The 25920-nt window shown below is 35.2% G+C and overlaps 1 protein-coding gene across 4 annotated transcripts in view; it reads right to left on the bottom strand.

The window, feature by feature from the left end:
* Positions 1–532: 532 nt before the first annotated feature.
* Positions 533–25920, bottom strand: part of LOC145687018 (cleavage and polyadenylation specificity factor subunit 1-like) — a 117841-nt gene continuing 92453 nt past the window's right edge. For all 4 annotated transcript variants that reach the window (XM_081760556.1, XM_081760555.1, XM_081760557.1 and 1 more), the window contains exons 21-26: positions 23713–23865; positions 22426–22602; positions 20047–20179; positions 5050–5190; positions 4489–4618; positions 533–896 (exon numbers count right to left, since the gene is read on the bottom strand). In XM_081760556.1, coding sequence (XP_081616682.1) covers positions 710–896; positions 4489–4618; positions 5050–5190; positions 20047–20179; positions 22426–22602; positions 23713–23865 — 921 coding nt within the window. In that variant the 3' untranslated portion in view covers positions 533–709. The remainder of the gene's footprint in view (positions 897–4488; positions 4619–5049; positions 5191–20046; positions 20180–22425; positions 22603–23712; positions 23866–25920) is intronic.

The following is a 25920-nucleotide window of genomic DNA, read 5'->3' as shown; positions in this document are numbered from 1 at the left end:
GTGCTACTTATAATATCATGCGTGCAACAAATAATGCATGTGGTCAGAAAGAGTGATGGTATTGCTTTTCGCCAAATACTTTTTATGGCACATACAAAAGCTAATTTCGAATAAAACTGAGACCATAAAGAAGTAACGAAGGCAAAGTATCACTAATTTAGTAGAAATATAGAAATAGAAAAGGAGAAGTGTTACTATTTTTGTGTGTCACTTTAATCCGCTTTAAATACTTGACTCGAAGCTGTATTTTGAGTAAGCAGTAATATCCCTTTCCTAATACTTCTTGTTTGTTTAATTTCAAGCAACAGCACGCAAGATACTGTAATTTTCAGCTTTAACTTATGGAACACTGATTATACGTTGAGCAAACGAACATGGAAAACGTGGGCGTGACAAAAGCTGTGACGCATAGTTACATAGTTTTGTTGTATGGGCATATCCTCCATATTTCATCAACGTCTGCGCTGCTTAAAAATAAGTTGCAATAAAAACTGATCTGATTGATTTCAATAATGTATTTTGAATTAAAATCTGAAACCATTACTTTAGTTTATTTACAATGTAGCTTTTGGTAGCATACACTTTCATATACAAAATATATGGATGAAAAATTACTCAACAACTCTTTTCACATTCATTCTACAATACAATTAAACAAACCATGCGTGCACACACACATATATATATACGTATATTCGTATAATACTCGTTAGAAATGAGCCGTTAGTCTATCAATTTCTGTAAGATCATCAATGATTTCTTCTGTTTTTGTTCCGATTTTCTTGGCAACCTCGTGTTTCTCTGCTGCTGGGAGTCCAATAAATAGCCACACTAGCTCACCATCAATCATTCCACGGGCTGGATTACTTAGTAATTTATGAGCGCTCTTGAAGGTCCTATGTAACAAAGAAGGAAAAAAAAAATATAATTTTGGGTGTATACAAAAAAGTGCATACAGAGGAATTTTGAAATGTTTTAATATGGGGCTCATGAAATGTACTTCATGTCCGTCAAGTTAGCCAGGACTCTTTTAGATAGCACAATTTTGATAATGTATACCACTTCTCCTACGTTTGTACTGGAAAGTGCTGAGAACCTCAGCGTTTGTATAATGAAAATAACTTCGTTATTTTAAAAAAAAAAAAAAGTATTTTAAGTGCATTGTTTGTGCTACGATTGTGTTGGAAAGTATCCCAGTGTAAACTTCCCATTAAAATTAACGCCGTTACAATAGAATATCTGAGATAACCTGACGTCAAGTTGGCTGGGATATGGTTTGTGTTGGAAAGTGCCAGATAATGAACTCTTTCCCGTTAAAATTAAAGCCTTATAATAAAACCAAATGTCCGGGACATCTTGACGTCATGTTGGCCAGGACGCTTTCAAAGACAAACGTCCTTAAATGTTTCTTTACGGTAATCGTTTGTGCTAGAAACTGCCCAAGTATGACTCTTTCCCGTTAAAATAAACGCGGTTATAATAAAACAAAATGTCCAGGCCAACTTGACATCAAGTTAGTTAGGACATTTTCAAAAAAGGAAAACTATAGAAGTTTCTCTAAGGCAATCGTCTGTGCTGAAATTTGTCCGAGTATGAATTTCCTTTCATGTAAACTAACGCCGTTACACACTAAGGAATTGTTCTGTCACTCAAAAAATATCGAATCTCGTATATTCTAAATAACGACAGAACACGGTGATTTCTTTTATGGGAAAGTTTCTGATTTGTCCTACTCGAAAGTGCCCGAAGATAAACTCTCTCTCCTGTTGAAATTAACGCAGTTATTTAAAAAAGACAGAGAAAAAAATCAAGCTGACCGGAAAATGTTAAAAAAGAAACAAATCTTCTAAGGATTTCCCGACGCCAATCATTTATGCTATGGTACGTACGTCTGCTTATTTTATATTTATCTGTAACATAAAATAAATGACAAACATGTCATGAAATGCAGCTTTTTTGTTGTATCATTTGATTAATTTTATTAATATAAAAATACTTGACGTTCTGCAACATTGCTAGCTTATGACATTATAACTGACTCTGCGAAATTATATATAATATCGTTTTGTCATTCAATGTTTATCGTGATTCTTGTGAAGAAAAATACTAACTTCGTCAATGACGTCTTAATGGCATTATGTTATTTAGTGATTTAATGCTAAAATATTTGTTACGTATACGCTCGACCATTCTAAAAAATATAGTGTACAACTACCCTACTATATACTCGTTTCTTTCTTATCTTTTTTTTCTTTTTTTTTTTTCTTTGTTGTTGTTGTAAATTTGAGTATACGCTGAACTATTACAGCTCCCTAGTGGTTTTGTGTGGGATATCCGGGTTCGATATCCGGGATATCCACCGGCGGGAGCTCATGTGGTTTGAATTCAATGTTAAGTTGTAGGTCTACATCTCACATAACCTCGCTGATAAAGTACGATAAACTCAAATATAATTAACTAACTATAAAAGTATTAGATGGTGTACGTCGTGTATTGTTGTACACTCCTGATTGTATCCCAGGTTTTATTCGACCGTTTTTGTCATCAGATCATATCCAACTTAAAATGTCAGATAAGAACTGACTTTATATGAAAATAGTACATATGTATAAATGTATTTAGATAAAATTATATGAAACATTAGAGAATGAGCGCTGGATATTTTAATAACATTGTTCATACAAGTTTATTTCACAAGAGATTTTAAATGTTGTACTTCCTTAATTATTGTTATACCAACTCTACATAAAATAACTCAATAAGACAAGCCAAAAATCAATAAGAAATACTACGTAGCATGACGCCAAGCCAGAACCACAAATATATATACATATAAATGAAATCAACCGATAGATATTCGTTTCTGCTGTTTGAGCAGCGAAAAGTTCCGTTTGCGCAACTATAATTATAAAATTATAGCGATTTTAACATGGTGGTTCTAGTTTGAGGTCAAGTCACAACCACAATTATTCGAAAAACAAACATTTATACATACTAACATACCGGTCTTAATCTATAGATCTTTGTTTGAGCTAGTGTGTGGACGATTTTTTAAAGTGCAACTATAATTTCAAAATTACAGCATATTTAAAATGACACCAAGGAGGAACTATTATTCGCAATACTCAACATTAGTACAAACTAATGATCATAACTAACAGATCTTAGTAACTGCTTAAACTTGAACTCCATACTGAGTATTATGATGGGATATGTATCGTTCGTAGTGCATCGTTTATACTCGTTTGTTCATGAAACTATAACGTTTGCGCATTAATTACAAATTATAACCAAACAACGGGTGAGGGTGTCAAGTTCAAGCTGGTTTCTTACTTCAAGCATTAATGATGTAAATAGTGCGATTAGTTCGTGCATCATTTTGTATTCGTTTATGCCTAAAACCTCATCATTTGTGACTTGTAAGTTCTGGAGATGTAGCATGAAATCTGATAAGTTTGAAATAGGATACATTTTATTTCTTTTCTGATAAATATTTTAAAGCATGTGCCATTCGTGATAACGATGGGATTTGTGCCATTCGTTTGTGCACCTTTGTGATAATTTTTGTACGATAACCAACTGTTTGTGTGTCACTAGTTTCTGATATATACAGGGTCACTGAAAAAGAATGCCAGAATTCTAATTAGATAGTATATTTGGGTCATAATATATGGTGAATTAAAGCAATGACACGTGCTTATTACTGATGGCCAGAAACGGAATAGACAGCTAAATGCTGTTTGACCTTTTAGACCATGCACAATGCGGCTTTGTGCCTAATTTTCAACTTTTGCGTCCAAATTCCTATCCCTTCCAACAAAAGCGTACGAAATTTCTGTTATTGCTTGAGTTTCTCTAATGGATAGAAGTGCGATAAGTACATAAATTTATCACTGCAAAAAAAAAATACAAAATTTAAATCGATATTTTCATCATTTCGCTTGGTCACACATACTGGTTTCGTACAAAGGAGCACTATTCACCATCAAGATTTCCATGAATACTGGCATTAGCGGGATGTAAGGATTGCATTTACCTAATTATCATTCTTAAATACGTCTGGTAGGATTTACGGAAATTTGAATCGGTTATTCTGGACTCGTACAGCTTGACTTACGTAGTATTCAACAGAAAATTTACATTCTCACTCCTCTTGATTTTCATGATGCTTGTTCTACCTATATTACAATTTTCTTTACGAAGTATGTTAAATTTTGTTCCAGGTTCATATGACAGTACACGAGACACTGGAAGCTTAAGGTTACTTATTATTAGCCAAAAACCAAAGACTATGCATAAAATATCTGCCACGATTCCATGTTCTTGTTTGTCCATGCATGGAATGTTCTGCAACTCACTATTAGCTAACAGTTTACTCTCTCTTCGCTAGATTCTCTCAGATTTATATTTACGTCTTCATAACATGTTCTTCTTAAATAATAAAACAGCAAATTAATTACGTGTTATATATACACAGAATGAACATACCTGAAAGCCTTCGGATTTAACCCTGCTGTATGCGGAATATGGGTTACAAGAACATTTTGCAACATCAGCAATCTTCTGTACGTCTTCTCTGGAATTGGTAGAACGTACCCCAAGGCTCCATCCAAAGTGGCTGAAATATCGTATTAAATAAATAATGAGGAACAATGTTTCACTTTTGTATTGGCTACATTAAATAAGAAAGGCTTATTATATATTTTAAGTGTACTGACGATTTTCTTGCTTTTAAGGACAATGCATGAAACGCTGTAGTCCATGACTAAACATGCTCTTAATGTCAGATAATTCCGGAAATAACAACTATAGTTAGTTGGAAAAGGATATACTAGCTACCCTACTACGTTTTACATTTTTCAAAATAAGAGCTAATACAAATGTCAATTTTGTCCCTACCAAGTGTTGTGAAGCAAAGTATACCTTCTTTAAAATTGTGATTTACTTGTTTCTATCAGTGATATACCTAAGATTTCTATACAATATATCCACAACGTTCACTGTATATCCTCTTCAATGTAAGCTGCAGAAAATAAACAAGGTACCTACCGAACATAGTAATATGTCTTTTCTCCACTCCGCTAGGATGCTTCTTATCTGATGCAGGATCAGTTACTCGGCAGCGTATTCTAAAAAATGTATTGACATGTTGACCTAAATGAAAATCTGCTTTCCGCAATAATCGCTGCCCTGTAAAATATGACTTTTCTTAGCAAAATGTAATGTTCAACAACAGAAGCTAAAATAAGTAAAAACAATGAAGGCTAATTCAGTTAATTAATGTTTATTATGTTTGCTAAATGATAAAAACATTCATACTTGTGAACAGATTGTTCTATTTCTTTTTTCCTTTTTTCTTTCTTTTATCTGAAAATGTGTTTACAAGTGGTATCATAGGGCTGAAACAGAAATTAAAAACTGAATTTGATCGAAGATAAAAATAACTGATAAATGGAATCGAGATTAAAATTTAAAAATACTGGGTAGATGAAGGTTAAGATTATTATGAAATAAATCTTCGAACCCAGTTCTTCATTATATGTACATAATGTACACCTTGTCTCAAAAAGGTTGAGCGCATTCTTTACTGGTGTTTTGAGGCAATAATTTTCTAAGTCCAGCTTCGGGTATCTTCGGGAAAAAGTAAGCCAGGTTCGAACCTCCAAGCCAGCCTTTGCAATCGGGAAAAAGTTTGCAGATGTGTTTTTCTTCTTTTAAATATAATAAGACTTGTTACCAAGTGTTTAAAAAAGCAACATTGGTTGAAATACTTAATGATACAATATTTCGAAACCTTTTTTTTTTAATGTTAGCACATGCTTGTTTGTCATTTAGCTCTCCATACGTAATGGAACATTTAAATACGTTAAGGAATCTTTCCATATGTAAAAGAATGCTCAAAGTTAAGAAATAGAACATAATTATCGCCTGAGTACTAAAATAAAAGTCAAAGTAGAACAGAAACAGCGTTTGTAATGGATATGAATGTCATAATTATCTTGAGATCCGTTACGCCTCGCTAGAAGGTCGTGTTAGCTCATTGGTAAGCTGTCGGATTTCAAATCATAAGGTTGAGGGTTCGAATCCCGGCTAGGCTAATCCTTTTTTTAAATTATATTTTCCGCAATGCATGAAAAATTATATAAAATAATTACATTAGAATACATAAGTTGTGTATATATAACATAATCATTGCAGAACATAGTAATTATTATGTTTAAAATATAACATCTGAGATAATTTTCACAGTAGGTCGGTATTATATATGAGGATGTAAATACAAGTTAAGAAACTCGTTCAATAGCAATAAATAAATCATGTAGTGTATTTATTTGCAGCTATTTGTCATATAGAGGGTAATCCTCAACATTCATAATACAGAATGTCATTTATGTTCTTGAAAAGTTATTCGATGCATAAACAGAAGGTATAAACAGAGAATCCAAAGTCGGAACGCTCGCAAAAAAAATTCATGAACCCCAAAGGTCACGTGAGCAGACTGGAATTGTCCTTATGAAGCATGCCACAGCAGAAAGTCTTTACATAGATTTTCAATTCAATTCCTGATATATGCTTTTGCAATGTGGAGGTGGTGATGCCTTGAGTCGGCCTCTCTCGCTCGCTCGCTCGCTCGCTCACTCTCTATTTATACAGAATATAAAAGTGGATTTATGTGTGTATTTCAACATAATTCTGATATATCTAGAGCAATTTTAACTATATTTCTTACAGTCTGGAAAAAGAGTACTGTCGGGATACATATCAAAAATGCTAGAAACGGGTCGATATTAGTATCGAATCTATAGTTTCGTGGTCGCTTAGGTGAATAGTTCTACTTTCAATTCAAGTCCAATTAAGCTTCCATTAGCACCCAGGGTGGTTACGTAGCGACATAAAGATATCGAAATCATTCGATATTAGAATCGAATCGTAAGTTTTCAGCGCCGCTAACAGTGCAGCATTTCCCTTTAGTCCACATTAGTCCACATTTCACATTAGTCCCATTGCCTAGAGGGCAACATATTTGCAGAGTGCAAAGTTTAAAACTTGAATAATATTTTAATTTTTTCCGTATGAAAAAGTTATAAATCAAGAGCAAATATACTATTTCACGAACAATCCTCTTTTACTATTCTAATATGTTTAATAATAGCGTAAGAAATCTAATAGTAATTCAGAACATGTTTCACAGTTGTTATTTTTTGTTACATAGTTGTAGCTGTAGCATGTAGTGAGTGGAATTTAACTAATAAATTCACTAATTAACCATATTCGAATTAAGTTTTATTTTTAAGTTCGGGATGAAGGGGTGGAGAAATATGTAGTTATTGGGGGCACCGAGCTTTTCTACATTTTACTTTCAAGATCTCCATTTTTCTTTTGTCATTTGTTCCTAATAAAAAAAAGTTCAGTCACTTTTGGATTGTCATAGGATAGTAGGAGTTGGATTTTGGGATGCAGCCTGTGAGATTCTAGAGGAGCTAACTGCTTGAAAAAATATTTTTGAATCATCTGTAACATATGAAATAAGGATATGTATCATAAAAAATTGAAAGTAACTATGTCTGCGTAATCATCACGGTCAAATTGCAAAGTCAAATGAATTGACGTTTGGTATATAATCAGGCTCCATTCCCAACTGGGAAGTTACCATACGCGTGTCACTTTCATTATAATACATATCCTTAGGGGGAGTAGAAGTCCGAATTTTTGCGAAAAATTTAGTATCTTACAAGCCGTTCAACTGAGAGCTGAAATTCAACATATAACTCTTTATTAAAAATAAAGAAAATATGTCCTGGCATTTTTTAAAATTATCTTTTATGGGCGGGGGGACGTGGGTGCATTTTCTATATATTGGAAATTGGTAGTGGGTTGATTTGTAAAAATAATCGAAAACGATTGATATTAGTTGAGAAACAAATTGAGTAATGCATACTAAAGTTCTTTTTGAATTTTATACCCACTGCTTTCTATTTATAATTGCTGAAGCTGGTGTTTAATGTATGGAGCGTTCCGAGCATAAGGCAATCAAGCCATAAAGTTAGAGAAAAATGGCCACAAAATTTGTAACATGGGCATTTTCAATTAGTACGGCATGCTTAATTATATAGAAAATTAGTTTCTCTCTCTCTCTCTCTCTCTCTCTTTTTTTTTTTTTTTTTTTTTTTTTTTTTTTACGTTGGTCTACTTTTCCTTGATTTGAAACTTTCAAATTTCACCCTATTTTCTACTGAAATGTGTCTGTAAGGCAACAAAGAAATAATTATATATGATAAATTTAAATTCATTTTAATTTGGAAGATGAGAAACACTTTGCCATTATATATCGTAAAGGTCAGACCCACCAGTATTGTAACAGAGAGGTGCTTGAGCCATTGACGGTAGAAATTCAAACTCCGATAAGTGATAATTTCACAGTCTTGTTTTATTACAAGTGTAACCTCTTTAGTCAATGAAGAGGAGGACGTGGGCCATCGGTCAGAGTTGATGTCGATGGGTTTTGGTGGGTCGGAGTTGGTCGCAATGGTTCAGAGTGGTTCATAGTTGGTGGTGGGTCAGAGTGGATCACGATGGTTGATGGGTCAGAGTGGGCCAATGGGGCATTTGGGTGGTGGGTGATAGTGGGTCATGGTGGGTCGTGGATCAAATTTTCATTGACCCACACCATCTCTGGTTAAAATTGTACTAAAGATAAGAGGCACCGAAGATGCATGTCGGCTATTATGCTCAAATTTTGCTCATGGATAGTACTCCACCAGGAAGCAATAAATCTGAAACGGTTCACGGTATCACCTTCTAGAACTCGAAATGTAGGGGTTTGTCTGATTGGCTAAATTAAGACGTCAATGATTTATCCTTCAACAACCAAGCCTTTTATGATCGTTTCCGTGGGGAAGTCAGGAGAACACGTGCCTAGTAATCGTAATATTGATAGTTTGCGTCCACCCCGGGTATTTGTTTTGTGTTTTTTTGATTCACCTAAATATAAACAAATCACACATATAGGCATTTTGACATATTTTGGGAGAGTAATTTTGTGGTTCGTTGGCGTTTCATCGCGTCTCTGCTGCTGGTGGTAAAGTTTTCAAAATGGAACTTGGGCCACCACGGATCGTCGCTGCGGGGCCACCAATTTCTGGCTAGAGGTCAATAGTTGACCATCTGTAGTCCACCGACGCTTACAGCTTAGAGTAATGAACGATATCTTTGCCTTGTAGAGTTCATGACTACCGACGTCGGCAGTCAACTAGCTTTTAGTATTCCTTTACTAACCATCTATTGTTCATGTTTGTACACGGTGTTGTCATAATAATAATAATAATAATAATAATAATAATAATAATAATAATAATAATAATAATAATAATAATAATAATAATAATAATAATAATAATAATAATTATTATTATTATTATTATTATTATTATTATTATTATTATTATTTGTAGTAACAGTAGTATAATTGATGATAGAATAAATATTGTCTATGTATTGTCTAGGTAGGACTACACACAGGATTTGGCTCGTTTTGGTTCGACTTGACTCTAATCCGAGTCGAGTTGGAAGATATTTTTCGCGCCGAGTCCAAGAGTAGACCTCAAAGATGTCTGTTTCGAGTCGAGTCGAGTTTCAAAGAAAAGTCGTTCGTGCCCATCCCTACTAATGAGAGCTTAATCGGAGTTAAGCGAAATTGAAAGTCTCACTATTTATCTAAGCGACCCCGAAAACTATTAATCTAATATCGATCATTTTCTAGCAATCTTTTATATGTATCCCCCTCCCATTCACCATAGGTAACCCGACAGCAATCTTTTTGAAACTATAAGAAATGTGGTTAAAATTACTCTAGACCAGTGGTTCTCAATCTAATTCCTATCACGATCCCCTTTTATCACACGCTCTTGCCAGCGACCCTTTTATAATTTGTTTTATAATAAGCTTGTGTGAGATTTTTAACATACCTATTTCTATAATAGTAGAATCCATTTTTTTGTTTATAGTGAACAGTGCCATGGAAAATCAGTGCCCGGGGCGAGAGTATAGTACGATGTCACCGTATATATGAGTGACGTCGACAGACTAGCTACGAAGCACCACCATGGTTGGCACGAAGCTCAATAACATTTTCAAAATAAGCCCTACCTTTCCTTAATTTTGAGCACATTTTATTACGTTTTTCCTTCTATTTTACACATGTGCACATGTACTTTCCTAACATGAGTAACACACTTCCTCCGAAATGTGTGGCCCCTTTTTTCGGCGCCCCGCACTGACAGTCGATACAGTAACTGTAATATCTATATTCCCAATGACGAAGGTGCTGGTTCAAGATGGATGTTAAACTCCTTCATTGAAGAGGCCATTAACGTATCCGATCTAAGCCCACAACTTCTTGACCAAATAATAGAATGATCATGCTACAAGTCTTTGCAACTGGTTTTTTGTAACGAAGACTTGGACAAGTTCTGCCTGATGAGGAGAGAAGAATATCCTGGTCTGGGGATTGCTGCTTTAAAAGTAATAATTCCATTTGCTATATCGTACTTGTGCGAAAGTGTTTTTTTTTTATGGTAAACATAAAAACAAAGATAAGAAATCGCTTATCAGTTGAAAATGGTTTGATAATGTTCGTCATGAAGATTGAACCTGGACATTGCTGCACTAGTGAAATTACACCATGCTTAGGTATCTCATTAGGTTTTAACTTTAATTGTATTTCAATGTGCAGGTTTTGTTGCATGTGTATTTTTCTAGTATTTCTATATACAGTTCTCATTAGTTTTATATCATACCTCTTTGATTTAAATTCATTTTTAAACAACTCTACTAACTAACTAACTCTATGGCCTATGGAACCCGGAGGTTCAATGCCGCGTTCACAAAAGCTCTACACTGACTTCTATCCTTAGCCAATTGGATCCAGCTTCTACTTTGTATTCTTATCTCAGCGAGATCCATCTTAATATTGTTCTCCCATCTGCGCCTAGGTCTTCCTAATGGTCGTTTTCCGATTGGTCTTCCAGTCAAGATTTTGAAAGCGTTTCTACTTTCTTCCATTCTAGCTACATGACCTGCCCACCTAAGCCTTCTAGACTTGGCGACCCTAACAATGTTGGGTAAACCGTATAAATTATGTAGTTCCTCGTTATGAAGTTTCCGCCATTCCCCATTCCCGTTCCTCTTGGGTCCGAATATTCGTCTAAGGATCTTGTTCTCAAATACTTTCAGTCTATGTTCTTCCCTCAGAGTAAGCGACCATGTTTCGCAACCATACAGAACAACAGGCATGATTATCGTTTTGTATATTTTAAGCTTCAAATTTCTCGACAGAATTCGCGACGACAAGAGACTTTGAACCGAATAGTAACACGAATTCTACACCCTTTGAAAATGTTCAGTAGACTTATTTTTTATTGTTCTTTACAGTGTGTATAAAAAATAAAAGTATGCTTATCAGAACAAAATTAAAAATAATATTTAAAAATAATTTCTGGTATTAGATTCTAACTATATTTATCTCTTCCGCCTATCTTCGCGATCCCCTAGGGGCCGCGACTCCCAGGTTGAGAAACCCTGCTCTAGGCATGCATGAGTTATGTTGGAACATACATACATACACTTTTATGTGTATAAATGCAGATAAGAGAGAGTTGAGAGAGAGCGATTAAGGAATTGCCGCTCTCAATCTCTTCACTTTACTTTTGCGATTCGCGAATTTCTTGCGTGACAGTTTGGGGCTAGCTAGTTTTTTGTCTTGGACCACGATCCGATTTTCGATATGCTCTACCTAAATGCTGTAATGCGAATATTGAGAAGTTATCTGCGATGAAAGTAGCTGCAAATAAATACATTACATAACTTATTTATTGCTATTACACGATTTTTTAAATTTGTATTCAATATTCACACATAACACACCGACGTTCTGTCAATACCTCAGATGTTATATTTTAAAGATAAGAATTACTTATGTCGTGAAATGATATGAATATATATATTCAACTGATATATACAACTGATGATATGAATATATATATTCAACTGATATATACAACTGATGAATTGTAATGTAACTATTTTACATAATTTTCATGCATTGAGGAAAGTAAAATATCATAAAAGAATTTCACCTGAACGGGTATCGAACTCACGATTTAAGCGCTCGGTGGTGTACCACTGAGCTAATATGACCGCTTTTCGGAAGCTGCTTCTGAAATATAACTGAGCTCATACGTAAATGCTCTTTTCCGTATGGAAATCACAATGACGAAACGAGAGTGTGAATACATAGTCTCGAAATATTGTATCATTAAGTATTTCAATGTTACTTTTTTCTACACTTAATACCATTTGAACATGTCTTATTATATTTAACAGAAGGAAAAACATATCTGTACATCGTTTCCCGATTACTAAGGTTGGCTTTGGAGGTTCGAACCAGCAGCTTTAGTTTACTGTTTTCCGAAGATACCCGAAGTTGGACTTCGAAAGTGTTTGTCTCAAAACAGCTATCATAATATCGCTCAATCTGTTTGGTATATGGTATATGTTTTCATACGTGTAAAGTCAGTATAACAATTCATTCTTTAAACAGCTTTTCGTATGTATTAATATTCCTTTATAAAAACTGTTTTTAATATTATTATTACGGCGCACCATTTTCAGATTTCTTTCGCGAGTCGTTGACCAAGTCGTTCCCCACCAGCGTTGCCAGACTCACAGCTCGGAATTATTCCAAAACCTGATCGAACTTATGCAAGATTCGGTCAAATTATGCTAGATCCTCATAATTACTAATTCAGGAGTTTAAAAAAACGAAGTTGAGATACGATAACGTAACTTAAAATACACAGAGAGCAAGAATGCATGGATAGAACTCAATACTTCACGCACCAAAATTTTAACTCAACTAAATTAATGCAGTCGTTGCCAGATTCAATGGCGTATATGTCGTATAAATGAATGCAAAGTTTTTGTTTACATATTTTGAAAGAAAATTACTTCGCAGCATAAGCGGAGTTGGGAATCGTCTGCTGGGGGAGGGGGGGAAAGATTTTTGGTCGGTCTCGGAGCTGTCATTTCAGGAATAAATATGATCATGAAGTCAGAAATAAAGATGGTGAAGTTGTCAAAAAGTTGGGGGCAGAATGGCCCCCATAGCTCCGCCCATGCGTCGGAGTTAAAGGATTAGAAAACCCTGGGTGGAGCCACAAAAAAAGCCCAAAGACGTTTCGAACTTACTTCGAAAAATAAGACTGCCTGTATGGTTTACCGACTGTATGAATCAATGGAAGAGGATACATTTCTGCCGTTCTTTTTCTTCCCACGACCAACTTCTTTCTCATCTCCAGGTTTTACGGCTTTTTGATAAACTTGCTGAAATTGTGCTAGATTTGGGCAGGATGCTAAAAGCAAGATGCTAGATGCTAGAGACATGCAAATTATGCTAGATCTAGCATCATTATGCTAGATCTGGCAACGCTGTTCCCCACAATAGGCGTGTCGTGCAAGTAACCAATCACACGTCAGGTACTAGCTTTTACCTATTGCTTCCTTCTCACAGCTCAGAACATTGGTAACTATGGATAGACGTACAGCAGTAATTACTTTATGGGAGTTGGAAGGTTATTCTGCAACTGCAGCTAGCAGGCGAGTAGGTGTCCCGGCCTCTACAGGAAGGCGATGGATTCGGAAATATGGTGCTACAGGTCAGACTGATAATTTACGATCTCCTGGTCGTCCGCATGTGTCAACCGAAGCCCAAGATGCGAGATTAGTAAACGAAGCCCGGTTAGACCCACTAAGGACGTCTAGACAGCTAAGGGAAGTTTCTCTCTTTCCTGGTAGTAAGTATACAGCTCTGCGAAGGCTTCGTCATGCTGGGTTACGTGGCCGTGTTGCTGCCGTGAAGGAAAAACTCTCAGGCGACCACAAAATTTACCGTCTCGCGTTTGCACAGGCGAATGTGGGTCTCAATTGGGAAAACGTAGTTTTCTCAGATGAATCCATATTCACAACATCAAAGGAGGGACGCCGTTTTGTGTATCGTCCGAGAGGCACCCGATATGACCATGGATATGTGGCTGCTTGCAATCGCAGTGGCCATGTATCTATTTTATGTTGGGGTTGGATTTCCAGTCGCGGAGCAGGACAGCTTCATAGAATTGAAGGACATCTGGACAATGCTCAGTACTTAGACATTATCAGTAATATCATGGTGCTATCTGTACGAGTATTTCAGCCTGGTGATGTAATTCAGTTCCAGCAATACCAGTCGCCAATACATACTTCCCGTGTGATTCAGGAATGGTTCGCAGGGCATCCTGAGATTGATTTAATCGACTGGCCGCTCGTGGAGCAGACCTCAATCTCATGGAAAATATGTGGGCAGAAGTGAAGCGTACTCTAAGGGAAAGTTGACCTGAGGCAGATCCACCAAGAACTCAGGATGACCTGTGGCATCTTGTTTCCGAAGCATGGCTGGAGGTAGGGGAAGGAGATAGATTTGTCACCCATGTAATAGATTCCATGCCCAGAAGAATGGAGCGTGTAATAAATTCAGAAGGGTCTTGGACACAATATTAATGTCCCAGCCTTAACTCCCGAAAACAGCCCTTTTCAGGGCTACCTAAACGCTTCTGAAAATATTTCTAGAAGTAAACCACTCCTTGTATCCGATTTCTGTGCAATCCTACCAACAAAAGAATGATAATTAGCTGTAGGCTTTGAACTCAAGACCTCTTTATTGGCAAGTCCGTACTCTACCAGTGAGCTAACATGAACACGCAAACCCAATCTGAAGAAACACGATTTTCAATTTCTGGTATTCGATGACAATGATCCTCATATACTTGGCAAATGTTGTATTCAACTTGGGATATTCCGCAACACACATACACACACACATAAACAAAGCGAAAGAGAGAGAGAGAGATGAATATACAAAAGCATATTCAACGTATTCGAATGAGACTCAAAGTAACGACATTCCGTTCTAAAGAGAATTTGTGTTTCTTCCCGTGACGTTAAGGGGATCGGGAAAAGTTATGTATCTTGAAGCAGGATACGACTTTGGATACTCTGTTTATACACTTTCTATATCCGTAGGAATATATTGTATTTCACGAATGTAAATGACATGCTGTAATGAGAATATTGAGAAGTTACATCTGTATGACAAATAGATGCAAATAAATACACTACATAACTTATTTATTGCTATTAAATGATTTTCCTAACTTGTATTTACATCCTCATATATAATACCGACCTACTGTGAAAATTATCTCAGATGTTATATTTTAAACATAATAATTACTATGTTCTGCAATGATTATGTTATATATACACAACTTATGTATTCTAATGTAATTATTTTATATAATTTTTCATGCATTGCGGAAAATATAATTTAAAAAAAAAGGATTAGCCTAGACGGGATTCGAACCCTCAACCTTATGATTTAAAATCCGACAGCTTACCAATGAGCTAACACAACCTTCTAGCGAGGCGTAACGGATCTCAAGATAATTATGACATTCATATCCATTACAAACGCTGTTTCTGTTCTACTTTGACTTTTATTTTAGTACTCAGGCGATAATTATGTTCTATTTCTTAACTTTGAGCATTCTTTTACATATGGAAAGATTCCTTAACGTATTTAAATGTTCCATTACGTATGGAGAGCTAAATGACAAACAAGCATGTGCTAACATTAAAAAAAAAAAAGGTTTCGAAATATTGTATCATTAAGTATTTCAATCAATGTTGCTTTTTTAAACACTTGGTAACAAGTCTTATTATATTTAAAAGAAGAAAAACACATCTGCAAACTTTTTCCCGATTGCAAAGGCTGGCTTGGAGGTTCGAACCTGGCTTACTTTTTCCCGAAGATACCCGAAGCTGGACTTAGAAAATTATTGCCTCAAAATACCAATAAAGAATGCGCTCAACCTTTTTGAGACAAGGTGTACAATCGGAAAATTTACAAAACGCTGATTTACTACAAACTAAATAGGAGAGAAAATGGCCAAGGGGATAGAATACAATTTCTGTAACCAGCATAGAAATATAAAATATGACAGGCCTTCCGAAGTCGGTATTAGTAGACATTTTGAAGCCAGCAAGTGATCGTTTTATAAAGTACAAACTGATTTTCTGCAAAATGACAATATTAAATACAAGACTCTTCTGCATAGATTTTGAACATCACAACGTATTTACGTCTTCACTGTAGAAAAATTGTTGCGAGGAATGATTCAATGTGTCAAGCTAGACCACTAAAATGCACAGATTTAGGATTACTAAGTGTTACTGTGAAGGAACTAACTAGACAAATGCGAGTACTGAATTTACTATCAACTCTTATTTGAAACAGTCAAATATACGTCAAGGAATCTTAACGTAATCTGGAATTTAGGATCCATCTTAATATTGTCCTCCCATCTGCACCTAGGCCTTCCTAATGGTCGTTTTCTGATTGAATTTCCAGTTATTTAATAAAATTTTGAAAAGCGTTCCTACTTTCTTTGGCTATATGACCTACCAACCTGAGCCTATTAGAGTTGACTTTAACAATGCTTGGTGAACTATATAAATTATGCAATTTCTTATTATGAGGTTTCCGCCATTCCTCATTACCGTTCCTCTTCGGTCTGAATATTCGCCTCCGGATTCTATTCTCAAATTCTTTCAGTCTGTGTTCTTCCCTCAGAATACGTGACCATGCTTCGCAACCATGATTATCGTTTTATATATTTTAAACTTAAAATTCCTCGGCAGAATTTGCGAAGACAAAAGATTTTGAACTGAAGAACAACACGAATTCCCTGCTTTCAGTCGATATTTAATTTCTTCGTGGATGTGGTTTTAGTCTATTAGTATTGATCCAAGATATTAAAAGTATCCACTTCGTCGAAAGTATTATTTGATATTTTGTCGTATCCATAATTTGTAGTATTAAGATCCCGGCGAATTTCCATATATTTAGTTTTCTCTGCATTTCTTTCTATTGCTCTCCCAGATTTACATCACCACCATGCACCATAACCTGGTAAATACTATTCAGCTTTAGGCCCTGGTTGCTATCTTTAACTTTCCTTATAGCGTACTCCAGAAAAAAGTTGAATAATAATGGCGATAACGCATCATCTTGTTTCAGGCCATTCTCAACGTGAAAGCTCTTGGACAAGTATTTTCCTACAGGACTTTACTTCGGGATTCATTTAAACACGTCTTAATTAATCTAACTAGGTTTTTTAATATTCCAAATTCTGTAAGAATGTACAATGTTTCCCTCCTAACCGAGTAATTGGCCTTTCTAAAATCAATAAACAACTGATGTACCGGTGTACTGTATTCCCATTTTTTTTTTCGAGTATTGCGACATTATCACTTATTTGCTTTAACTCACTTGATATATTATGAATTTTACTGTTTACTTCCTGAAGTCCTTACGTCATCTCGCGCTGAAGTGGCAGAATTGCTGTTTTTAAGTTACATTTCTCACTCACTTAAAACACGAACACACTTTATAATGATTTTTCGTTGATTTCGAAAAATACATTTTCTAATTTCGGTATGATGAATGCAGGTATGGTACTTTAAGATACGTTTTAATATAAAGGAATATTAGCATAATGGACATTTAAGCACTTCCAAGAAATGAAAACTAAATAAGAAATGAATATATATATATATATGTTTAAATGAAGAATGGGTCCCTAATTCTGTTTTCGCACATCCCGCACCAATTTTAGTGGCATTTTTTCGTATTGGATTTTGAACTCACGCTTTTGCGATGGTAAAGCTTGAATTATCTTATGAACAATATAAATATTTTTAAAAAACTGTCATAAATTGAAAATGATAACAAAGAGCGCTTTATGTATTGCGCGTTACTGCAAAGTAAAATTAATATAATGTAATAATTTTCTATTTTTTCCTAATTTGGAGAACTAAGGAAATACACTATTTTAAACAATAAATATTTAGATTAGCACTGCAAATTACGAATATTGGATGAATTTATATTACATCACACACATGCTTTAATATTACTTATGTGAACCACAAGCACGTTCATGATACTGAATACAAGAAATACAACAGAATTGTGCGGAGCTTGCCACCAAATAAGAGTCAAGAATAAAATTAATATTATATTATTGTAACTACACTTTAAAAGGCACGTTAAAGCGCCGTGTATTTATTATGAAAATACATGTTAATATTATGATGTTAATTTATATTTTATAATTTATTTACAATATATGAATACTTAAACAAGTACAGGAGCGAACAAATAAACCATGTTAATGTTACAGTCTTTCTGCCTAGTATATTGTATAACGTTGACGATGGCAGCAATAATACATTATGTGAGCTTTTGTGTATGCTTGGTACGGCGTTACGACCAAGCAGACGAATTAAAAATACACGGAAGCCAATGCAATTGGTTGAAGAATTATACACATTAGTTTTTCAAGAAACCAGGGAAGTCGCGGAAAAGTCCATTTGGAAAGATTTTTATACGAAACATGTGATAAAGTCTTAACTCCCTGTTTACATAGAAATAGTGAGAAACCTTTCTGAAAATGCGGCCCTTTAACTTTTGTTTATAAATAAAGCAGGCAAAGTAAAGATCATCACACGATTCGTTCCGATGAGCAAATTCTTTCCTCTAGTGAAACATTATTTGCGTACAGAATTTCCTGTTCTGTGTATCATAAAATGAAATGAAATGAAATGAAATTTTGAGTTTTACGTCCCACGGTTATGCCGGTTAGGCTAAAGGAGACGGTGATAATGAGTAATGAATGAAATGGTGGAATGAAGAAAGTGGGAGGAAACGGGAGAACCCCGAGAAAACCCACGCACACGGTGTTTGTCCACCACAAAATTCACTTGGCGGGAGCAGGGTTTGAACCCAAGACCCCTAGCACCAGAGGTGAACGCTCTACCACTGAGCCACCGCGGCCCGTATCATAAAATGATTTTCAAATTAAAACTAACTTACGGTCTTAATCACTGCATTACCTTCGTCTTTGGGAATGTGTGTTTGAGAAGATTGTAATTGAAGAAAACTAGTGAAAACTGTGCAACACCGTATTTTGCATATTTTTTGTTTTTTTTTTCTTTCTTTTTGTGCAAACAATCTTTTAGCAGTATTATCATTTTTGTTTATCTTGTCGTTGCTAATAGTTTTTGTACAAATTACGCTCTTTAAAAATGTATAGTCTCGCGTCGGTTTGTTATTTTATACCATTTACTCAGATTTCTCGATTAAAACTTAAAATTCTTTATTGTTAAGTTCTTATTCTTTGAAATCTTTCTTTTTTTAATTCAATCTAATGTGCAATTTACATACGGTTCTGGTCGATATGAAAATTATACATCAAAATTCATGGATTCCAAAGTTTTTGTTCTAGTTGTAAGTATATAATCGTGATAAAACGAATTTTATTATGAATATCTAATTAACTTTTATTTTTAAGAAGTACTACACTGCATCTCATGAAAATGATTTTACTATTGATTATTCCATCATTCGCGGATTTATACAACAGCTTCACTTATTTCCCTATTTTGCTTCAATTCATTCCCGAAGTAATACAGTTTTGTCCAATACAAATTTTGCTGAACTCAGATGGGTAGCGGGAAGCATTAAATAAATCATACAGCGTAATACAATGTTTACTACTTCACTACTGCCATGGTTTTTATCTTTCTTCTTTTTTTCGAGGGGAGAGGGGGGGGGGATCATGTAAAACAGTAAACGACACAATAGCGTTCTTTTTGTGTTCCAATTTCGAACACTTCTGAGTATTACGACAGTATTATATGATTTTAGGTGCAGCATCAGACAACGCAAGGCACAACGAACGTCCGACGTTAATTTAAAATTTACTGCTGCGTTCGGTTGGTTGGTTGGCTAAGTTAGTGTTTAAGGTAGAATCCGAACCACATGAGCTTCGAATCCACTGTTGCGTTCGGAGAAGCTGATTTGAAAAATTGATAAATTTTAATTTAATATCTTACCTCCAAAGCTTTCTCTTGATTCTGGTTGGTACATGTAAAGGGCAAAATTTTTCTCACCGTCAGAAATGAGAAAGCCCATTTGTGAATTGTCTATTAAAAACTCTGTTGTGTACACTTCTGACGCTCTGAAGTCCTGAAAGGAAAATCATAATTAATAAATCTATATTATTATTATAGGTAACGATTTGTGATTCCATAACCTGTTTCACCCAAAGAATGATAAACGTAATTTAAAATATCGATATATGATAAGCGTATAGAAGTATGGGAAGTGTAAGCTACTATTTGTTTTAGCAATGTCATTACGTACATATGCATGATAGAAAAGAAAGTATCCATACAACACTGATATCCTTTTTTCCATAGTTCAATAACGATAATTTATCATTAATTTACAATTATTTTACCAAAAACTTATTTTTATTTCTGTATTTTATATGAAACTGTTCCTTAGGAAAACAGAAAGCATTGAGTTAATAACGATAAAATACGAAGAAATCACCAGAATCCCAGGAACATGCATTATGAAAGTGCACTGTAAGTACTGACAAGTACTTTTCAAATTCATGGACGGAGATAGTTAAACTAGCTATAAGAAAAGGCACGGAAGGCAAAAAATCAAAGTACTTTCTTGCACGTCTACATAAATTGGAGAACTCTGGCAGGTTAGTGCTCTTTTATAATTTCTCCGTACATGTTTAAATTAGCTATTTAACCTACACCTCTTAAAATTGTCTGTATGTTCCATCCATCCTCAAAATTTGTTAACGACTGGTCTGATGCAGAAATATAGTAGTTTTTTTTTTTTTTTTTTTTTTTTAAATCTCTGTAAACTACATTTATTTAACAAATGACTACCTGATCACTTTAAGTTCATTAATGATTTAAATTCGTTAAAAAATATCCTACACTGCTGGAGAAGCATTTGAAAAATTGTACACCACAGCAATTTATTATGTTGATAATCTTCCTTATATTCAAGTTTATTTATATCCAAAATTTCTTTCACGTTATGAAAATGGAATTCTAAGGTATCCCGATGACATGTCCTGCACAATACATTTGTTCTCTAGACTAAACTAATCATTACACGTGAATACTGACAAAATAATTGGTAAATGACAAAGTAGAAGGAAAAAAGCGTATGTTTGGAATGTATTCCCAATGTTGATATAATATAAAGCATACAATGACACAATTAGGCTCATGCACGCAAACCTACATTCCATACTCCTAAGCCCTTATGATTCAGAGTTTACTTTTATGTTTCTAGAACAGAATGGCAGCCAAAAGTTGAAATAAAGACAATAAAGACAAATAAATAATTAAGCTTATTGTAAGCGAAGTTCGGATGTATTTTATACACCACTTTTAACCCAATAACCGAAAAACCAATTAAGTCCAAATCTGGTACAGTAATAGTGATAAGGTCTTATGAGTTCACAGTTCACTTTATTGAGTTAACACACTTATAGAACATTGCTCCTTTTTATCCGACCGAATTGGCAAACGCTGCCGTCCTATATAGTTGTGACGGAATCATGAAACCGGCGTCGGTGTGCCGGAGTGTCGCATTGGTGATAATGAAATGCTGCCAAAAGTGAACCGTTATTGAAAAGGATACATTATGGCTCTTGTTGACGCATATTTTTCATAAACCGAATAGTAAAAGTGTCAGAAAATAGTTTAACCTCGGAGTGACCAAACCTAAAGATATCCTGACTAGACTAACATAGATGCACAACCCACACAGCGACTCATTCGACACGAAAAAGCTTCCAGCGGAAGTGGCTTGATGTGCTTTATGGAATTAATGGACCACCAGGCCAGGTGCTTCCACCAGACATTGCCCAGATATTAAATCTAGCGCAGTCTACTGTCAGTCACGTCACTGTTAGCTTCTTGGTCTGCTATGTCTACATAACGACCGGGTTCTCAACTTTTTCTCGGACTACACTGCTCATCACCGCCCCCGTATCTTCACTGGGCTTTGGAAAATCTACAGGGAAATATGGCATGGAATTCTCATGCCTGTGAATCGAATATAGCCCGATCAGCCTTCTGTACTTACGTGATTGTTTTAACTTGCTCAGTTCAATTTTGCAGACTACGAATATGGATCTACTGCATAGTACGTTTCTTTGTTGTATATATACCCCTATGGAGATTGACACCTCATCAACTGGAATTTTATCCTAGTTCGATACGTATTATCAAAAAAATAATGACAGTGTTAAAACATGGGAAATATTTTTTTAAAACATCATGATGATTGCAAAGATTAACAACAGCCTTTGGGATATATAATGAACTGATCAGCAGTAGCAGTATCCATGCGACTAAATATAAATCTACTTCCATTACATAACCGTAACTTACCCGACTTACTAACGACAGCGTTCTGTATTCCTCTTGGAACCTCAACAGTGAGATTGACTTGTACACATCAGCTATTAATATTAAACTCTTGATACTTAGCATTTGGTGTATGTAAATTTGGGTATCAATAAAGGCAATGCCTACTAAGTCATTGTCTTTCAACTGCCAAATATAGATCTGAAAAGTCAAAGAAATTAATAACTATAAATCAAAACCGATAACACTAAAAATTAGAAGACGAAGAAGAAGAAATTTAAAATATATTTCTTATCTAAATATAATTATGTTTATTAGCCGGCAAACCTGTTAATAGTAAAATATAATTAATATTTGTTCTTACAGGATATTATTACAGCTCTCATTAAATTAAATTTCTACACTTTTACGATATAATACAGGGTGGCGTGGAGCTGACTGACACATCTGAAAGTTAACTATTGCGCAGACGCGAATACTTGGAGTGGGTTGTGGGTGAGGTATAGGAAGTGAATACCTGTATGATGCCATTTGACAAGAACACTATATCAGTTACCATGGGTAAGTTACGATTGGAGCATTGAACAACTTGTTTTCTGTGTTCGTACTTGATACGAAACGAAATCAGTTATTAAAGTGGAGTGACTGTTCAAACTTTCATTGTTAGCTAACATTATTCCAGTGGTCCATTGTACCTTATATAGCGTTCTTATGAAATGGCATCATATCCACTTCCCATTCCTCCACTCGAAACCCACTCCGAGCTTTTATGTCTGAGCAATAGTCAACTTTTAAATGTGTCAGCTGGCTCCTGTACATTGAGCTCTAGAGGATCCTGACAACGTTCAGTTCCTTTTGTGCATATTATAGTATAACCTGTGCTCAATGTGTCCTCTGTATAGTCATGTAATAGTGTAGTTCGTGTTGTACACTTAAGTTTGAAAATTGAAAGCTGATTTAGGACGTAATTTGATGTTGTTCCCTGACTCTTTCTATATTAAAAACTATGAAGGTGGATACTTCTCTCACTTGACCACCACCTACTTGATTTGATTGCTTATTTGTGGCGTCATGTAGAATATAACAAGACTCTCTAAATTGGACACTTAAATATTGGGCATTTTTTGTGAATTATGGTTGGCTAAGGTAAACAGATTTACTGTTTCTAAAAGTAGCACAGGACGGAGTTTGGAGCAGTTTCTGACTTTCAAAGATTCAAATTTTCCCTCAACATTCTAGAACCCCTCCTTTCGTGTTCGTTCCTCTTAATATCGTATCGTTCTTTATCTACCAATACTCTTTTCCTCTCACCTTTTGTCCTACTGCTGATACTAGGAATCCCACCACATGAGATAAAGCTGTGACAGGTCCCTTTTGCTCTTTCGAATATAGCATCTTAAATCGATTTTTCGTTAGTGGCTGCCCTGGTTCAGGAACAACTTCTATAATATCAAATATTAGAATCTGGAACAAAACAAACAAAAAATATAAAACTTAAATTGCATTTGTCAATTCTCCTCCTTAATGATATTAGTTGGAGTGGAATACATCGTATTTACACGTATATAATGCATATTTCTTAATATATGTACATATCACGAAAAATACTATGGTGCGAGTATATAATTTCGATAGCTATATAAAACCACATGTGCTTTTAATAAGTCACTGAATATTAACAGCTGAGAATACAAATTATTTCCAGAAATTTGGAGGAGAATCATCTTGAACTATTTCGTTTTATTCTACTAGCAACAGGGTCAATCCATCTGAAGTGGTCCAAAAATTGTGAAAATGGTTGCTCGACCATCTCCGAAAATTATAAAAATTTGAGTGTGACGAACCGTGTGCATGAGAAGGTCAATAACATCATTCACATTGTCGTATGTACAAGTGTTCCTGAATGGCGGCCATCTTTGTTGTCGGTGGAGTGCCAATTTTTACATTTGCAAGCGTTTACGAAAACTACAGTTGCTCAGGATGTACGAATCAGACGAGCACCAAACAAAAAGGAATGTGTAGAGGAGAGACTGAGGTACACGAAGAATATCAACTTTTACGTCTAAATAAATATGCAGGGTTGCAAACCAATAAATGAAATCACCAGAAAAACTAGAGAAAATCACACTTTTAAACGGGCTGTATTTTAGAGTGGCATAAAGTGGGGGTTTCATAAGTTTTGCGCTGAATACTATTGCATGTAAAGAGCCTGTAGGAATATCCACAGCTATGATACTAGTGACACCATAGATTTATGGGGGGTCCGAAAGTTGAAGTTTGTGATTTTGATGACATTTTTGGGGCGTAATATCTCAGGAACGCTAAGTGCTAAAAATTGCTGCTTATGCCACAAAGTAATTCTGTATATGAATAAACTATTGAAAAAAAAATGACTGATATTACATGGAAAAAAGTGAGGAATAGTAAAAACGCGAAGAAATCGCCTGCGTGACGATGGTTGTAGTCCGGAAAAATTTAAATGTTAGGATATGTTTCATGCTACATCTCAAAAGCTATGCATGGTGCAGCAATTAGGCCCGCTTTTGTTTGTGTTCAGTTGTGCGAAAGCTTGCGAGTGGCGTTTGTTCCATCTTTCTAGCTACATGATCATTGCTACGTCTATATGGTAAGGGGGTTAGCTCCCCTTGCACCCACGACACTCATCGTCTAGACCGCGGTATGAAAGCACTTAATGTATCAGCAAAGTGATATTGAAATCCAATTCAAGTTACGGGTTATTATGTTCACAAAGTTGCGTTACATCTATCCTAGCTAAATATAAAACTACATGAACTAACATAAAATAAAAGGGTACTTCCGGTTCACGTGGAAAAGCGAAATTTAGCTTTCAAGTATTAACCCACAGGAAAATTGCCAAAAGTTAATATTTTTAATTTTTAGGGTGTCTAAAGGGAAGGACCCTTGTTTGGACTTATAATCTCATTTCAGGTACTTGGAATTTGAATAAAAACTAAATTCGGTATGCTTGTAAGTTTCCATTAGTTAGCGTTAGTTAAGTAAGTAGCCAGAAATAAAGATTTTCAACCGTAAAGAGATTTTATGGGGAACTGAAAAATCCTTCCAATGTTATATGGGAGAACTTGTACACCTCAAAATGTTTAGGCATTTCCGCCAGGTTAGAATGATGAAATTTGGCATAATTGTAGACTTCCGGGACTAACCCACAGGAAAATTGCCAAAAGTGAATATGTTTAGTTTTTAAGGTATCTATTGGGCGGATGAAGTAGTTCCCATGTTATGGGTGTTTTCTTGTGATACAAAATCTTATCTTTTAGATAGTTGAAATACGAAAAAGAACTTGAAATTTGGTAGAATTGTAGGTTTTAGAGTTTCGAAGCCGTAGGCCGAGCAAACACGGGAGTCTGGGGACGGAGTTCTCAGGTAACCAAAGGCTAGTCTATCCTAAAAGCAACCTTGTGAACATAATGACTTCCATAATTGGGACTGGATTTCAATATCACTTTGCTGGTACATTAAGTGCATTAATACCACGGTCCA

The sequence above is a fragment of the Thermobia domestica genome, chromosome 1, assembly GCF_964235325.1.
Source record: "Thermobia domestica chromosome 1, izTheDome1.hap1.1, whole genome shotgun sequence".
NCBI lineage: Eukaryota > Metazoa > Arthropoda > Insecta > Zygentoma > Lepismatidae > Thermobia > Thermobia domestica.
This window is presented reverse-complemented; position numbering and strand designations above follow the sequence as displayed.